Source organism: Lepidochelys kempii, chromosome 2 (assembly GCF_965140265.1).
Source record: "Lepidochelys kempii isolate rLepKem1 chromosome 2, rLepKem1.hap2, whole genome shotgun sequence".
NCBI classification, from domain to species: Eukaryota; Metazoa; Chordata; order Testudines; family Cheloniidae; genus Lepidochelys; species Lepidochelys kempii.
The window spans coordinates 227,723,043-227,740,709 of NC_133257.1; the positions used below are offsets into that span (position 1 = coordinate 227,723,043).

The following is a 17,667-nucleotide window of genomic DNA, read 5'->3' on the forward strand; positions in this document are numbered from 1 at the left end:
TTTTTATTAACTACAGCTGTTATCTTGTGTTTCTGCTTGAGTCAAATTTTGGATTAGAGTCAGATTTTTTGACTGTACAGTATAGCACATGCTCATTGTGAAAAATGATCTTTACAATAAATGAACATGTGTTTCTCCATGTTCAATTCGGCACTGCATAAATATATACTTTTGGTTCCATAGTTTATAATATATATGAAAATTCTAGGGAAGGGTAAACTGATTATTAAGTAGTTGAAGTGAACAAATATTTCTGTGCGTTCAGTTGACCAAATTTTTGCTTTGCCCTTTCCTGCTTTTGCGGTCACATTGTAAGGGAACATTTAATTGTTTAGAGATTTGGGTAGTCTTCAATTCGGGGAGGTTGTTTTTTACAAAACCTAAATTTTGGGCAACATTTGGTTTGACAGTGTCCTTTAAAAAGAGCGACTATTATGACCCACTCTCACTGCTATGCATGCTATGTACAGTCTACGTTTATTTTATTGCCGTACTTCCATGAGATGTTGTCTATGCACCAGAAGACTCTTTCACAGCAACTCTGAGGAGATATATGTAAATACTGATTTAACTTTATTCTTTCTGAAGTTACTGATGGTTTTGTAAAATCTAATGTTAAGTACAAATGTACGTAGCATCAGCGTATATGAATACTTGAAAATACAGCTGGCGTATTCAGAGAGACAGAGTGGATCATCAGGCTGGCTTTCATTGAATTAGTATAAACACACAGAGAGAATAGAAACTAACATCCTGCAAAAAGGACCCAGCCTGACATATTTCTTAGGAGACAACTTTAACAATATTTCTCAATGAACCTTTTACAAAAGGAACCTTCTATTTCAAGATGGCTAAATATTTGGAATTACTATCCAATATAACTTGCTATACTCAAATATATGAGGAAACCCATAAAAACAGCAATCCTGGTCTTTTAGTAAGTTTACGTAATGATACATTATGTAATAGAGTCATTGTGGCACTTCAGTTGGCACATACGTATTTAGAGCAAAGGAAAGTGAAAAAACTACAGCGTATACATTTCTCATAAGTATAATTTTGTCATGAATATTTATGTAATGTAAAATAAAAAAGAAGCTTAAAAATTAGATGAAACAAAACTTTTCTGACTCATAGGAGGAATTTATGTTAAAATCAGAATTCACTGGTTACAGAGAAATCAGGGAGTGTCCATTAAACAAACATTTAAAAAATGGGGGGAACCCTCAGAACCCCAAGCAAACTCTTACTTTAACTTCCACTGTCTTTCCTCCATGCTCGATATGCCTCTCAAGGTATTCTGAAGACAGCAGATCACTGCAACAACAGAAAAGGAACCATGAGCATTGAGTACATACACTTTTGCACTACATCTCAGCTAGGCTTGATGAAACATTTACATCTGAAAAGCACAAAAACAGCAGGATACCTTCCCTGGCATGTTCCCAAAACTCACTGAAACAATTAGCTACAGCAGAGTTGCTATCTATTCTGTGTGTAATAGATTTATATTTGAACACAAAAAAGTGAGACTAGAGTCTACACTGAAATTTTTGGATCCAAAGCCCCAAAAACCAGTCACTGATAATTGAAAGACCAGGTAGGCTGTTGACATCCAAAAGAGGGGGACAAAACTGACAAGGAAAGGTTATTACATTTTTCCATACATTAAAGGGGAAACCATATACTTTCAATCTGATTGATTTTTTCTGGTTTACATTAGGAGTAAATAATAAAGAACACACTGCAAGTCACCTCTATAACAGATTACATTTGAGCTGAACAAAAAATGGCAGCTGCCTTTAGCAGACCCCTAGAAAAGTAATGGTGCAGTATTAAGGAAAAAAAATCATAATATACATGTGCACCATAAAAGTGAACTCAGAGTAAGTCTAAAGCAGTAGGTAAGATCATAATGCAGAGGGGAGTCCAGCCAGGATAAGGTCTGGTTATCCTGCCTGCCTTTGGCCATTCCACTGAGATAGACCAGGCTTTTGTACTCGTTTGTTGACTAGCTGACAGAGTGTCATTCTCAGACTCTTGCTGTGGATCTGTCTCAGAGCCATTTATTCACTCTCGCTTTCTCCAGGTGTTCTAAGGCTTTTATCCATATTATTTAGCTAAATGTATGCAGGGACATTGCTAAGCAAAACTTCAGGGGTGAAATGCTGGCCCAGTAAATGGGAATTTCGCCATTAACTTCTGTGGGGTCAAGATTTCATCCCATTGCACAGCGCTAAGTAGATTAAGGAAGATAAACAAAAATACAAAGCAAACATTGGACTAAGGGCAAGATAGTGCACTCAGTACCTCACGAGTGACTTAGGATCCTGGAGCCCCTATCATCCATGGAGTTCATAGAATCATAGAATATTAGGGTTGGAAGAGACCTTATGAGGTCATCTAGTCCAATACCCTGCTCAAAGCAGGACGAACACCAACTAAATCATCCCAGCCAAAGCTTTGTCAAGCCAGGCCTTAAAAACCTCTAAGGATGGAGATTCCACCACATCCCTAGGTAACCCATTCCAGTGCTTCACCACCTCCTAATGAAATAGTGTTTCCTAATATCCAACCTAGACCTCCCCCACTGCAACTGGAGACCATTGTTTCTTGTTCTGTCATACGCCACCACTGAGAACAGCCGAGCTCCATCCTCTTTGGAACCCCCCTTCAGGTAGTTGAAGGCTGCTATCAAATCCCCCCCCCATTCTTCTCTTCTGCAGACTAAATAACCCCTGTTCCCTCAGCCTCTCCTCATAAGTCATGTGCCCCAACCCCCTAATAATTTTTATTGCCCTTCGCTGGACTCTCTCCAATTTGTCCACATCCCTTCTGTAGTGCAGGGACCAAAACTGGACGCAATACTCCAGATGTGGCCGCACCAGTGCTGAATAGAGGGGAATAATCACTTCCCTTGATCTGCTGGCAATGCTCCTACTAATACAGCCCAATATGCCATTGGCTTTCTTGGCAATAAGGGCACACTGCTGACTCATATCCAGCTTCTCGTCCACTGTAATCGCCAGGTCCTTTTCTGCAGAACTGCTGCTTAGCCAGTCGGTCCTCAGCCTGTAGCGGTGCATGGGATTCTTCCATCCTAAGTGCAGCACTCTGCACTTGTCCTTGTTGAACCTCATCAAATTTCTTTTGGCTCAATCCTCCAATTTGTCTAGGGGTCGCTCTGGACCCTATCCCTACCCTCCAGCATATCTACCTCTCCCCCCAACTTAGTGTCATCTGCAAATTTGCTGCGGGTGCAATTAATCCCATCATCCAGATCATTAATGAAGATATTGAACAAAACCGGCCCCAGAACAGACCCCTGGGGCACTCTGCTTGATACCGGCTGTCAACTAGACATCAAGCCATTGATCACTAAACATTGAGCCTGACAATCTAGCCAGCTTTCTATCCACCTTATAATCCATTCCTCCAATCCATACTTTTTTAACTTTTAATACTGTGGGAGACTGTATCAAAAGCTTTGCCAAAGTTAAGATATATCACATCCACCGCTTACCCCATATCCACATATCTAGTTATCGCATCATAGAAGGCAATCATGTTGGTCAGGTCTGACTTGCCCTTGGTGAATCCATGTTGACTGTTCCTGATCACCTGCCTCTCCTCCAAGTGCTTCAAAATGGATTCCTTGAGGACCAGCTCCATGATTTTGCCAGGGACTGAAGTGAGGCTGACAGGTCGGTAGTTCCCCAGGTTCTCTTTCTTCCTTTTTTAAAATATAGCCACTATATTTGCCTTTTTCCAATTGTCCAGGACCTCCCCCGATTGCCACGAATTTTCAGAGATAATGGCCAGTGGCTCTGCAATCAGAGCCATTTCTAATGGCTTTTGCTTTCTTTCCTTCTGCTAACTTGTCATGATTTTACACATGCAAATCAGTCACTTGTAGAAAGCTCGAAGGCCTAGATGATGTTTTTCTGACTACATCCCTTCATGATTTAAACCTTTTGGGAGAAATGGTCTCTTTTAAGATATGTTTAATCCATGCCTGCTCAGGTAATATATGGTATTTCTTATTGCTTGCAGCCTGTTCCATCTAGCAACAGTTTATCCTTTCACTGGGTTACTAAAAGCATCACTATAACCAAAAGCACAAACTCTACCCTCAATTACTCTTGTGCAACTCCACTGAAGTTACAGTTGTATCTGTGTTACTGAGGTCCACAGGGAGCTGTGTGCTACAACACACAGAACATGATAAGGTCCTTTTCCCACAGACTGTATAGTCTAACTAGGCAGACAACAAAAAACACACTGAGACCAACATCATAAATCGGAGAATGCGTGGGAAGTTTTTTGGGAGGACTATGGGGGACTGATAGTAGGTGGGTGACAGTATTATTTTATTTTTAAACTGGCATGGGGTAGTGTGGCCTTCACAGAAGATGTCAACATGACCTGTTTGCCCCCTAATTGTACCACTATAATAAATCTCTTAATTACATGCAGGAGTGTTTTGTTTATAAACATAATTTCCAACAAAGAATGCCTTATGATAATATATTTATTAATAATTATAGCACAGAGCATGGGAAATATCACAAAACACCAACAAATGCAGTTCTATTTTCACCTTCAATAATAATGAAGCAAATAGATTTGGCTAAAATAAAATAGTTATTTCAAAACGATGTAAATTCCTAGCCAATGCCAATGGAATTAATAATTGGTTAAGAAGCATAAAGCAATGAGCAATCGGCAATAAAATAATTTGTATTTCAGCTGGAATAAGTCACATGGTCCTTTATCTATACAGTAGTGTTGCAGTAGAAGCAGTTTGGTTGACAGCCACCCCATCCTTAAAATCGATTTCTGCTGGCTTAAATATATTTTTTAAAACCATACAGCTACTATAAATGAAAATCTGCATCTGAATACAACAAACAACAATTAAAAAAAAATCTCACAAGTGCTAAGGACATAGAAAATCATGGTGACAAAACACCTATGAGCATAAACTGAACAGGCTGTGATACAATGTTTTCAGAACTATAAGCTCAATCAGTGAGATAAACTCCTTGAAAAGGAGTGAGCAAAAAACCCCACATGTTAAGTTCTAAAAAAATGTTTCAGAAGAAACACATGTGAACTACAACTCTGACAATGAGAAAGCAATTATGATAATGCCAACAATCTGCTTTTGGGGGTTTTGTTTTTTATAAAAACTACAAGAGGGGAAAATGGTTATTTTAAAAATGTACACAAATAGAACAGGCTAATCACCATCTGTTTACAATACCACCATCTTTTAGCACTATTTTAACTCCAAGTCATATCAGCGATTCCATATGGACCAAGAAATAAGAGTGATGTTTTACAAAACAGAGATGGAGTCCCTGTCTTGAACAACTTACAGCCTTAAGAGGTCAGATTGCTGCTACCCTTCCTAGCCAAGTAGTCCCAGTGATAGAACACAAGGAAACTAGAAGACTTAGGGAGTAAGATTTGAGTGTTAGAGAGGGGTCCCAGTTCAGGAAAGCACCTTTATTCAGGACAGCACATAAGCATGTGCTTCAGAATTGTCTTGAATAGGTACAGACTTAAGCATGTGTATACATGGTTTTCCTGAATTGAGGCTAGGAATAGGAATACACAGAGAATAGGTGGGATGTGAAAAAAACAATCAAGGTGTTGGAGATTAAATGGGTGCAGAGAGTATGAGGGAGAAGAATCTGCTATGGAGAAAGAAAAGGAGGACTTGTGGCACCTTAGAGACTAACCAATTTATTAGAGCATAAGCTTTCGTGAGCTACAGCTCACTTCCTCAGATGCATATCGTGGAAACTGCAGCAGGCTTTATATATACACAGAGAATATGAAACAATACCTATTCCCACCCCACTGTCACCCTGATGAGAAAACCTGGATTTGTGCTGGAAATCACTTTAGATAAGCTATTACCAGCAGGACAGTGGGGTGGGAATAGGTATTGTTTCATATTCTCTGTGTATATATAAAGCCTGCTGCAGTTTCCACGATATGCATCTGAGGAAGTGAGCTGTAGCTCACGAAAGCTTATGCTCTAATAAATTGGTTAGTCTCTAAGGTGCCACAAGTCCTCCTTTTCTTTTTGCGAATACAGACTAACACGGCTGTTACTCTGAAACCTGCTATGGAGAAGTAAGTGGGTCAGAACTAAGTCTGGAATGAAGATCATGGAGTAAAGAAAGGAGAATATAAAACAATCAATCAGACTGGAAAGAAGAGGAGACAAGTCCATAGATCTTGAAGACTAAGAGAGAGAGAGATTTGTATTTGATTCTGGAACAGAAAAGAAGACAAGGAATATTTCTAAGTATGGAAGAGATGTGTTCCCTTTTCCAGGTGCAAGTGAGGGGAAAAAACTGGATTTTGAACAAACTGAAGCCTCAAGAGTGGAGATTTAGGGAAAGCATAAAAATAGAATTACAGCATTCCAGATGACTGAATCTGAATGCATGGATAGAAGTTATGAGAGCAGAGATAGCTGTCCTATGTAGAAACAATAGACAGAATTCCAAACCTAAGAGATATGGGAAGCACCAATGTTATAGGTGAGAAATAATGATTGAATTTACTGTATCTGATATTGTTGCCCTTTTCCATTGTACCTTGTGGAACATTTTTGTGAATGTTTTTCTTCTGTCTCATCACTTTTTCTGCTGTCTCTTCTCTGTCTTTCTTAAAGTTCATCCCTTTCCACAGTCCTCCATTATGTGTACCTAAAAATTCAGCAAAAGACTTTAATGAGAGTTTAGCTTCAAGTCAAACACAGTTTCTGACAACAGGATCAAATATGAGATTTGAGTTGGGAAGCTTTACAAAAAGGAAAGTGGTGGAGTTTTGGTTGAAATGCTCTTCCCACCAAATTAGTAGATAGCCTTTCTGGACATGCTGGATTCGAGGTAAGTTACACAAAGTATAGATGTTGAGAAAATTCAGACAAAGAGAAAATGATGAAAGGCCCAAAAGAATGAAAGAGAAAAGGCTTCAGTATCACCTGCATGGTAATGATAACCCAAGTTGAAGAGATTGGTTCGAGGGCTGAACCCTTCAGAACACCAGAGTGGAAAGATCTGTGCAAGAGGAGTGCATACTGCCTGTCACAAGAAGTAGCTGATGGAAAAGTAAACATGTAACTAGTAAACAAAATGGTTTTGACTCCAACTAACTGAAGAAGGCCACAATCATCAACAACTGTATCAAAGACAACTGAGTTCAAGAAAAATGAGGAGCACAAGAGAGAGTCTGTTTCCAACAAGACAAGATTATTGTAAAAAAGCAGTCTCAATACTGTGAAATAGGCAGCATACCAGCTGGTAGCAAGCAGGGGTTTGCTGTTGGAGCGGTGATGAAAGAATACTTTTCTTAAGGAAGGTTAATAGCTATTGAAGGAGTGAGTATAGGGTGTGATTTTTGAGAATCAGGGTGTGGAGATTCAGGGCCGCAGGGAAGATAACATTGGAAAGTTGGGTTGATTATTCCCTTGACTAAAGGGCCAAGAATGGGGAGACAAGGCAAGAGGGAACAGAAATCGAGCTTTTTCTCTATGATTAATCTGAAATTCAACTATCCCAGGCAGTCAGAGCACAGGGACTATATAGTTACTGATTTGCAGGTCTGTTATGTTAGTATGGTTTCGGTATCAGCCATGAAACAATTTAAAAAAAATGTGATTTACAAAATCTGCTTCTGAAGAGCCACTTAGATGGCACATTCCTGCATCTGACTGGCTGGAGCATTCAGAATCTCTCATACTTATGCCCACTTTCTAAGCCAATCCACCCAGTCTTCTGCTTTCCCCTCAATGCCCAATCCTCTGTTCTGTTCAGGAAGGATTTGCTAACTCCAAACTCCATTGAGAACGTCTGTTTATCACATTATATTTGTAAAGCTTTCACCACACTCCATATCCCCTCTTCACAATTATGAAAAAAAATTTCCAATTGATATTTAATTTAATGGATATAGCTATTAAGTTAACCAGATGGGTATCTAGGGAGTATTAGCCTGAAAGAAGAAACAGTTCTGCTTCTCTGAAGCAGTAGCAGGAAGTGCAGGACAGGGCTGTAGGAGAAGAACTACTGTTTGAGGTGTCTTTGGGAGATGTGTACAGTGGCCATTTTGAGAGGAATGAAAAGGCAGTTTGAAACGTACATGTACGTTCTGACCTGAAGAACTTCAAGCTGCTCTTCACTTTCCAAATACTCTGGCCCTGCTATTTTCTGCTATTAAAAGCAAAACTTTTTTGGGTGGGGGAAAGGGGAAGGTGATTCCATGTACTCCCTTGCCTCTTCCATTTGGGTATTAAACAACAAACAGTTACTCCAAAAAGAAATTAGGGATGTATGAATAAGTTGAGTCCTCAACAGATCACACACAGACTCTGTCCAAACTCAGTACTTTTCTATTATTATTATTAAATCAAAAACTGTAGCGCAATATGAACCTCAGCTAAAGCATCTAACACATGCTGGTATGTGCCTGAGATTTCCCTCTCCAGAACGTCTTCAGTCCTAACTCCTGACTCCTTCTTACCTAAAAGTACACTCTGGCTCCATTGATAGCCTGGTGGGAGCTAATTGATCCCACCTGCCAATATGACTCAACAGTAATTACCCTGAATCTTACTGCAGGATTTCAGCATGTGATCTTAGAGTGGCTCAAGAGAGGAGCTCTGGAATCCTAAACAGGCCTGTAATGGGTAAAGTAATAAAACTTTACAACTAAACATAATGTTCTGATTTGTGAACAGCCAAGGTTTGGACTCCTGGAGAGGGTTAATTTCTTGGTGGAATGAGCATAAGCTGCCTCAAGATGTTCTTGACTATTTTCATTTTATTTTCCTTATGTCCATAGTTCCTATTATCGCTTTGAAAAAGGAGTGGCAGCAAAAGCAGCGAGAAAAGCTTTCACAAAAGTTGCAGCACTTTCACTGCTCCATCACAAACAGCTCCAGGTTCAAACTCCAGCCTGACTGCTGACATGCGTAATTTTGCCAGCTTGGGTTCATCTGTCAATTTGTAGTTGTTACACCAAGGGCTTTTCTGGTCCATCCCTTTTCAGCCCTTGTGTTCTGACTGGGTAAGGTGGTCTTGTCTGCACAGCGTTACTCCTTTTGACCGAAGTGACTGGCCAAAGTTAAGGGCCCTGAGAGTTGCTTCGACTAGGAAGAGAAACTGATGATGGAGTCGGGTATCTGGTGACACAATCCGGATTATTTGCATAGAATGTACAAAATCCTGTTCCCCTGAACACAGGCGTCAAGCAACAGTAAACAGTTTCTTTGCTCATATCTCCAACACCCTTTCAGCCAGTGCTCAAATCAAAACGAACTCTCTCTACTCTTTTCTCAAGGCCATGCTCAGTGCTTCTTTCGGCTCTGTCTTGCTGCCTACTCTCTGCTTTTATGTGTTTCTCCCCTTCTTACACACACACAGATGCACAAACCTCTATCAAACAACACCCAGAGAAAACCCTCCACCCACATTGTTCTAATTCCTGGGCAGACTCAGATGGACCTTTTTTTCTGGGCAGTGACATATGCCGGTGTTTTGGTGTGAGGCCCTTCTTTATCCCGAATGAAGGACAGCTGCTACACTACCAGTTTCAATGATGTTTCGCCCAACCCATAACAATAATGGGCATATAGTCAATTTTGTGGGAAATTACTGAAAAATTCTGCACATAATGTAGAATGCCTAGTGCCCTTAGCTTCCAAGAAAAACACAAGAGCTAATATTTTGTACTGTAGGTACAGAGAAAAGGGATCTAGTCATGGACTGACTTTAATATACCATACCATTTTTAACTATTGTCTTTTATGAAATCTAAATATAGTTTCCAACACAATAAAAGGAAGAATAATGCTTGCAAAGCTACTTAAAGTGCTATTAACCATTTCATAATTATACTTTTAAAAGAAAGACCCTTTGTAGAATCAGAGCTGCAAGGTGCACAAACACAATACAGTAGTTATTTTTTTTGCTAATACAGGGATTGTAACTACAGCCTACTTCTTCATGCCATACAAAGACTCCATCTACTTCCAACACAGTGGATCAGCAACACCTCATGCGGAAATTCTTTGCAGTAACCAACAGGAGGCACTACTGCTGGAGATGCTCTGAAACTAGAATATGAATAATGGGCTGAAGATGGTATTAGGTATCAACCTTCATTGGAAGGGTGATGAAATCAGGTTTTTCTTGCTCTAACTTTCATGATCCTAAGTCTCAGGGCTTGCTTACATGGCAGAATTACTCCCTGGCAAGCTAGGGTGTGAATCCACATCGCACCAGCTTGCCACACACACAGTAACATTCTCTGTGGACTCTGCTACAGCCCAGTGAAAGTTCTGGAGTGCGGCTTAGTCTACAACACCAGGACTTTCACTCTGCTGGAGCAATATCCACAGGGGATGTTAGTGCGTGCCAAGCTAGTGCACTGTAGATTCACACCCTAGCTTGCCACACAGTAACTTCCCATGTAGACAAACCCTAGAAAGCTGAAAGCAGCCTGGGTAAAGGGCAAGTACTCTGTTGTTGCCTTACTCCTATTTCACAGTACAGTAGCAATGGCAACACCAGCATCAATACAGCTTCATGCTGTTTTTATTTATGAATAATTTACACAAGTATATCTTCATGCATTTTCATTTTTACTGACATTTCTGAAGAAAGCCTATTAAAATAAACAGACATTTTTAGACTGAGTTTGCACCTCTACTACAAAGTGAAGAGAGCTTTATCAATGCCATTCTGTCCATGTGTCAATGTTGGGGGCGGGGGGTTCCTTTAAAGTTTGAGTGAATATAATTAATTTTAGTGTTTGAGCACATTAATAATACTGGTGGGAGGCAAGCACAGAGCAGACAGATGCTAGACACATTTCCCACACAACTTTCCCAATGCAGCTCCATCCCAGCCTTTAATGTGCCTTTTCTTGCAATAGCAGAAACTACCTCCCTTGTTGAGGTTTTGTGATGTGGAAAACGTTTTCCTGAGTCAAATTTATTTCAGTTGTGATCCAGGGTGCATTTAAATCCAGATCTCCATACTAAAATGGTTGTATGTTCATCTATTTTAGTACAGTAGCACTAGTCAACATTTGGTGCCAATTGCCCTCTCACAAATCAAACTAATTTCAGATTAAGGAATTACATCCAAAAACACTAAGGTTGCAAAATCAAACATTGAAAAGTTAGAAAATGCCAGACTTAAGGATGCATAGGCAGCCTTCATTTGGCCCCGTCATGCATATCCATTATGATACAAGCTTTAATTACATAATCACATACTCTGTTTATCGCAGGATTCCTGTCTCGCTTGGTAAATGGGTAGTTTTTCTTCTTATTCCCCTTTTACAATGTGTGGCCACAGAGCTCTTTTAATTATACACTGTACAAACCCAGTATTGAATACAAAATTATTCATTTCTCCCTGGGCATTTCTATGACGCTCTCATTATCAGATCTGAGAATTTCACAAATATTAATGAATTTATCTACACATCACCCCTGTAAGAATCAGTGGCATTATCAGCATCATAGATGGAGACTAACACACAGACAGATTAAAGCCAAAAAATCAAAAACATCCACTAGTTTTGGATGCCCAACTTGAGATATCTAGGGCCTGATTTCTCAGAGTATTTAGCATTACATAGCAGTTTGTATGTTCAAAGCACAGCTCCTATTGACTTCAGTTGTAGCTGTAAATGCTCAACATCCCAGGGGTGTCACTCACACTGAGCACCCAGTCAATGAGGAACACACAATTAGTAGCCAACTGTGAATATTTTGGTTAAAATGGCTTGCCCACCATCATATCGGAACTCTGAGGCAATCCAGTTCTATAGCGCAACATCCAACTGCCTCAATCACAACACCTCTTCCTGCAATCCCCTGCTCATTCACTACACTCCTCCCACAACAAATGAGAAGGGTTTCTACAGCCTCATTCCCTACATGACCCTGACTCATTCCCAGAACTCCGTCCCTCCTATGGGAAAAATAGTATGTGGTCAAGTCATTAAAGATTGCATCATAATTCATACACACAAAGGGGCTGCATTAAGGTTGCAGTGTTATAAACCGCTCTGTCCCCAGGCCTTTACACAGCTCCTGTCCCTCCCCCCCCCCATCCAACCCCGCAATCTCCTGGCTTTTGCCCCTTTTCCGTTCTGTTCCTATTCATCCTCCTTCTTCCATTCCTGGGGGGTGGCGGATTCAGCCTCAGACAGATGCCCAGCATGGAAAATTTCAGCCTAAACAGTTAAAGTTTGGAAAATCATAAAAAAACGCTGAAAACAGGGTCTTATAATGGAAAGTCTTGGGTACTCAACTATTGACAGCACCACCAGCTAAAATACATACCATATACCAGATCCTCTGCACTAATCACCATGATGTCAAAGAACAAAATTACCATGTATTTTCTTAGATATTGTGTATTCTTCAAATAAAAAATGTTGTTATGAACATATATGAATTAAAAATATATAATAATTCAAATTATGGAGACATTTATCCTTATTAATGTCAACCTAATAAAAGTATTGTCTTGATGAATATTTGAAGTGTTTCAGAAATTAAATGAAACCAATGGATTACTAAGTACTGTCATCCTTGTGGGGAAAAATATTCATAATAGTGCAAAATGTCTACATTACTGGACCAGAAAGGAGGGGAACACCACTTACCAAAAGAACAAAAGCAAAGTTCATCTGTTGTAACACTGTAATTTGTTCTTTCAAAAAAGACTTGTATGCTAATAGCATAGACGTTTTTCTGGGTTAGAAGTCGGTGCTCCCACTCATGATATTTGGCAGGTGAACCATTGCCAGAGTTAGTCGGCAACAATGCAAACAAACCCTCAACTTGTCCACCTTAACACATGCATAAGACAGATAGAAAAGGGTGTTGCTTGAAGGAGCTATCCACAGCAGAATGGAGCCATAAACTGTCAGTCTAGAGACATCACAAAATTACAGACAAAGTTGAAAGAAAAAAAAAAGTCCCAGCTGATCTTAAAAATGAACGAGCAAGCACGAGGACACCAGTTGTTTAACTATATAATCCAAAGGAGCTACAAATGGAGAGCATTATTATTTAATTTAATTTAATATAATTATTTAACCACAGAATCCAGAATATAATCACAATACCCTGAGTATAAAGCCATCAATCTTGATTTAACACATAGCATGTACACCAGAATAGCTAGCATCCAAAAAGACAAATGCCAGCAAATTATGACTCCTTGGTCTTACTTTGTGCTGTTTGGAATCTGGATGGTTTACTGAATGGGCAAACAGTTGACATGCTAGGGTGACTGGCAGATGTGTTAGTGTCCCTACGTATGGGTTGATTGCTGGCAAATAGGTACTAATCACTGTCATCTTTTGTTTCCCTCTTAGGGTATCATGAACATATTTATTTGGTATTTTAAAAGCTCTCATTCTATCCTAAGTCAGTCACTGAAATCCAGAGAAAACAATTACTTCTTACTCTGGCATGTACATTTTTTTAAAAAATACCTGGCTCATTAACCAAATCACATGCTCAGTAGTAATCTCCACAACAGCCGTTCAAATCAATGCTCCACAGGTAGCCAACACATCACGAGGACAGTGCAGTGTTTATTACTTATTCTCCATTGCCACACGGATTAAAGTATGAGCTGATTCACACTGACAGGATTCAGTAGTGAACACGACTTGAATCCTTGGGGAATCAGAATATATCCCTCTTTTATCTTGGTTATAGCTGGAGTACATTATAGGTTTTCTTCCACCCTCCCCTCCCAAACCTCCAGTTTAAAAGGACATCTACATCCATTGTCCTCATGATTCTTCATTCCCAAAATAACGCTCAGAGTAGAGCCAAATTCTGCACTGGTTTACACTGGCGTACATAATAGTAGTACTGACTTCACTGGGGTTACAACGGGTTTAGAGCAGTACAAAGGAGTGGAGAATTTGATCCCTGATCTGGGCATATTAGCCGACATCCGACATCCAGTTAACATGGCACAGAGTTTGAGGCAGAGAAGGTAGCACACAAAATCTTAGCCCATTCAAATAGTTCTGCTGGGGGTTCTCATATAACTGAAGCCATGCTGCCGACATCCACTCTACACACACTGCTGAGGGGCATCTGCCGGAGAAATACTCTAAAACATACAAACATGAATAAATAAAAACACAGTTGTATGTCTTTTCTTGCTTCCGCTGCTCGTCTGTTACATTCGTTTATTCATGACTTCCATTTTCTCCATCATTCATCTATTTCCACCATTCCGTTCAGTATTTCCTTTGTCCCATTCATGTATTCTTGGCATGCACTGAATGAAGTCCTAAATTAGGACTAATCCCATTGCCTTGTTTGAAGAACTCGATTTTGTAGAATTCTCAAGATTAGAAAATAGGGGCCTGTATACCAGGATGTGTTGCACATTTCCTTGACTCAGAAAGGTGTACTGAGCTGCATTTTGCTGAATGTTACATGTGTGTTTACTTTAATGTACAATTGTTCTAACACATATTTAAAGAATTTAGTACATTTTATTCAGCCCTGCTCAACAATAAGCATCTGTATTTTTATAATTTATCACATGATCAGTAGTTTAAATTTTAAAACTTATGGCATTACAAACTCAAATATTGATATAGCAGAAGCACTGAAATGCATCCTATGATGAAAAAATGATGGGAGTCAAAGTAGATTGCAATTTGCACTGCAAAGTACATTATTCTTTCCATGGTACTTAGTTTTCACATTCCCTAGAATCTGAATGACCACCTCCATTTTCCTTGCAGGAATGCCTCCCTCTGTGGGTGAAATGATGCCTTTTGCTGGCACCCATGGGCCCACTTCAGTAATAGATCACGATTCTCTTTTCATCATACAGCAGTTCACTGTGATTAGAATTTCTTCGTAGTCTGTCCTTACCCCTCATAGTCAATGTCTACATTCATATTTGGTTTCCAAAACACTACCCAGTAGGAATTCTGGGTAAAAACATCTTCCTCCATGCTTTAGCCCACTACTTCTGGTCATCATTTTTCAAATACTATATTGCATTTTCACCCAGAATTTAGTACCCATTTCATTTCCTTCAGGACTGTCACATTTCCAGTGACATCACAAAATGTATCTTGTAGGAAAAGAGTTAAAAGATGCAACCACCTCCAAAACTGAGTATGTAGGATTTGGTTTGATTCTTAATGTGTCCTATTATCCTCTGTCAACAAATCCTGTAGTTTGGCAATATGCTTTATTTTCCTCTCAGAAGGCACAAGTGAGTATTTCTTCTAAGTAACTGAGGACTAAATTTTCCTCTTAGACAACTCTGCTCAGAGCTAATTTTTCCACAGCAGCCTTATAGCTGCCTCCTTGTTCATAAACACTACAACAGACTCTTTCATTACATGATCATTCATACAATGTATATCCATTAATAACAAAAAATACTATATGCACATCAAATGGTGGGGAAATAATGCAACTGCTGTATGTATTATATTGTACTGCTGTGTAAGTCTGTAGAGGGAATGACACTATCACAAACAGCATTGAGTACTGCTCCTCACAGTGCTCACATTTTAAATTCTGTATAGCCCTATCTGTGTAGCAGCTCACAGGGACTTCTGTAGATGCAAAGTGCCACTGTGACTAGGTGGAAGAGGTATGCTGGGGGCACAATATAATTTCATTTCTGGCACCATTCCCCTTGTTCTCCACCCCTTTCACTTAGCCACACTGCAATCTGCCCCTGGAAGCTCCTTGTCCAGAACCATATGCTGACCAGGAGTGGGAAATACAGCTGAGTGACAAGGTATGATATTGGAATAATGGACACCTGCAATACAAATGAATCTATAAGGGTTCTGGCCCAATGGAGACACTTATGGGTGTGATTGATACCTGAGCGTAGACTATATAAGTTGACTTAAAATTGTGCTTCAGTGAGTGCTGAGTATGAACTCCAGAAAAAGACACAAGATTTCTAACGAGAATCTTAACTTCAAATTTGCAGATGTCTTTGCATCAAATCTGATGTGCTCATGAATGCCAGGTTTGTATAATTTTTGGTGGTGCTCAGAACGGGTCCAAGCAGAGCCATCCCATCCATAGGACAGACCGGGGTAACCACCCTGGGCCCCGTGCTTTGGGGGGCTCTGCACTTCAGGGGGACATAGGGTCCAGGGTGGCCTGGACGGATAGTGGGGGGCCTGGCACTGGCAGCAAGCAACCCAGCCCCAGCTCACCCCGATCCACACCACTAGGTCCCAGTGTCACTCGGGGGAGGAGGTGGAAGCTGGAAAGAGGCAGGGTGGGGGCTTAGAGGAAGGGGTGGAATGGAGTGGAGAGGGGGCAGGGCAGAGAAGGGGCAGGAAGAGCCAGGGCGGGGGTTGGGGGAAGGGGTGGAAAGGGGGCAGGGTGGAGCAGGGGCGGGAAGAGGCAGGGCAGTGCAGAGTGGGCTGAGGCCGGGTCGCTTGCTGCTGCTGGCACCTGGCACCCCACCAACCCTCTTGGACTCCCTGGACCTCACATCCCCCTTAAGCACAGGGACCCCCAAAGTGCAGGGCCTGGGGCGGTTGCCCCTGTCCATCCTATGGATGGGATGGCTCTGACAATATAAGCCCAAACATTGGTGGAGCCGGGCCCATGTTCCTGAATACTGGTGGAGCACGGGCACCACATGCCAATATAATTTGCCACCTATGGATGTGCTGCCAGTGTTTTAACAAGGGATGCCCACAGATTCCTTATCCTGCCTTTCCCCTGTGGTAAACCCTGTGTCCTGGGGTAAGTGTGGCAGGGAAGTGGGATGGCAATGTGTAAGAGGTAAGGAAATCATCCCAGCTCTTCCCATATTTTGGTGACAGAATTTAAACAAGGGGCTTTCCTGGAAACCCCCAAGGCCTTCCTCTAGCACATCACTGCTAATCAGTTTTAAGGGTTTTTGGAGTCATTCATGCAAACACTAATTCCAATAAGTGGCACTGCAATTTACACCACAGCTATTTACAACTCGACAAGAGCACAAGTCCTTGAACATTTTATTATCCTCTTTACTATGTAACGCTATCCTCGTTATGACACATATTTGGAGTCTTCCTCAATATTTCTAAATGATTTATGTTTCTAAAACAAGTTCCTTCCAATGTACCATGTGCTATTTATAATAAAAAAAAATTGAACTCATTTGAATTCAGTGGTTCTGTAGTGTAACAAAGTTGACAGTCAAGCACAGGGGAGGAGGACTGTGGCTTTCAGAACAAGGAAACACCTTCAGAAAGCTGAACATTATTTAGAAGAATATAATTCTAAGTTGAACAGTAAATTGAAATAAAGCAACCTCCAGTGATGCTTATGATTTTGATTTACTTTTTAAAAAATGAAACGGGGGGGGGGGGAAGCATGAAAATGATAGTTTCCTCCATGGATTAGATACATGTCTAATGAAAGTACTCATTTTATTCTCATCCACAATTTTTTTTTAATTAAAATAAAATAATGAGAACCACATTTACAGAGTCATTTCTAAGACTCAATCCTCCCATTGCAGTAACTGGATGTGCTCCTGTGGGTAAGGTTTGCCTATGGGACTAAAGCTTTCAGGATTTTGCCTTAGTGTTGGGTGGTCAGAACCA

The 17,667-nt window shown here is 40.5% G+C and overlaps 1 protein-coding gene across 9 annotated transcripts in view; it reads right to left on the bottom strand.

Annotated features, from left to right (window-relative positions):
- The window catches only part of ADAM22 (ADAM metallopeptidase domain 22), a 196,425-nt gene that overhangs the window by 106,539 nt on the left and 72,219 nt on the right, over positions 1-17,667 (bottom strand). For all 9 annotated transcript variants that reach the window (XM_073334068.1, XM_073334061.1, XM_073334066.1 and 6 more), the window contains one exon: positions 1,251-1,317. In XM_073334068.1, the coding sequence (XP_073190169.1) occupies positions 1,251-1,317 (67 nt within the window). The remainder of the gene's footprint in view (positions 1-1,250; positions 1,318-17,667) is intronic.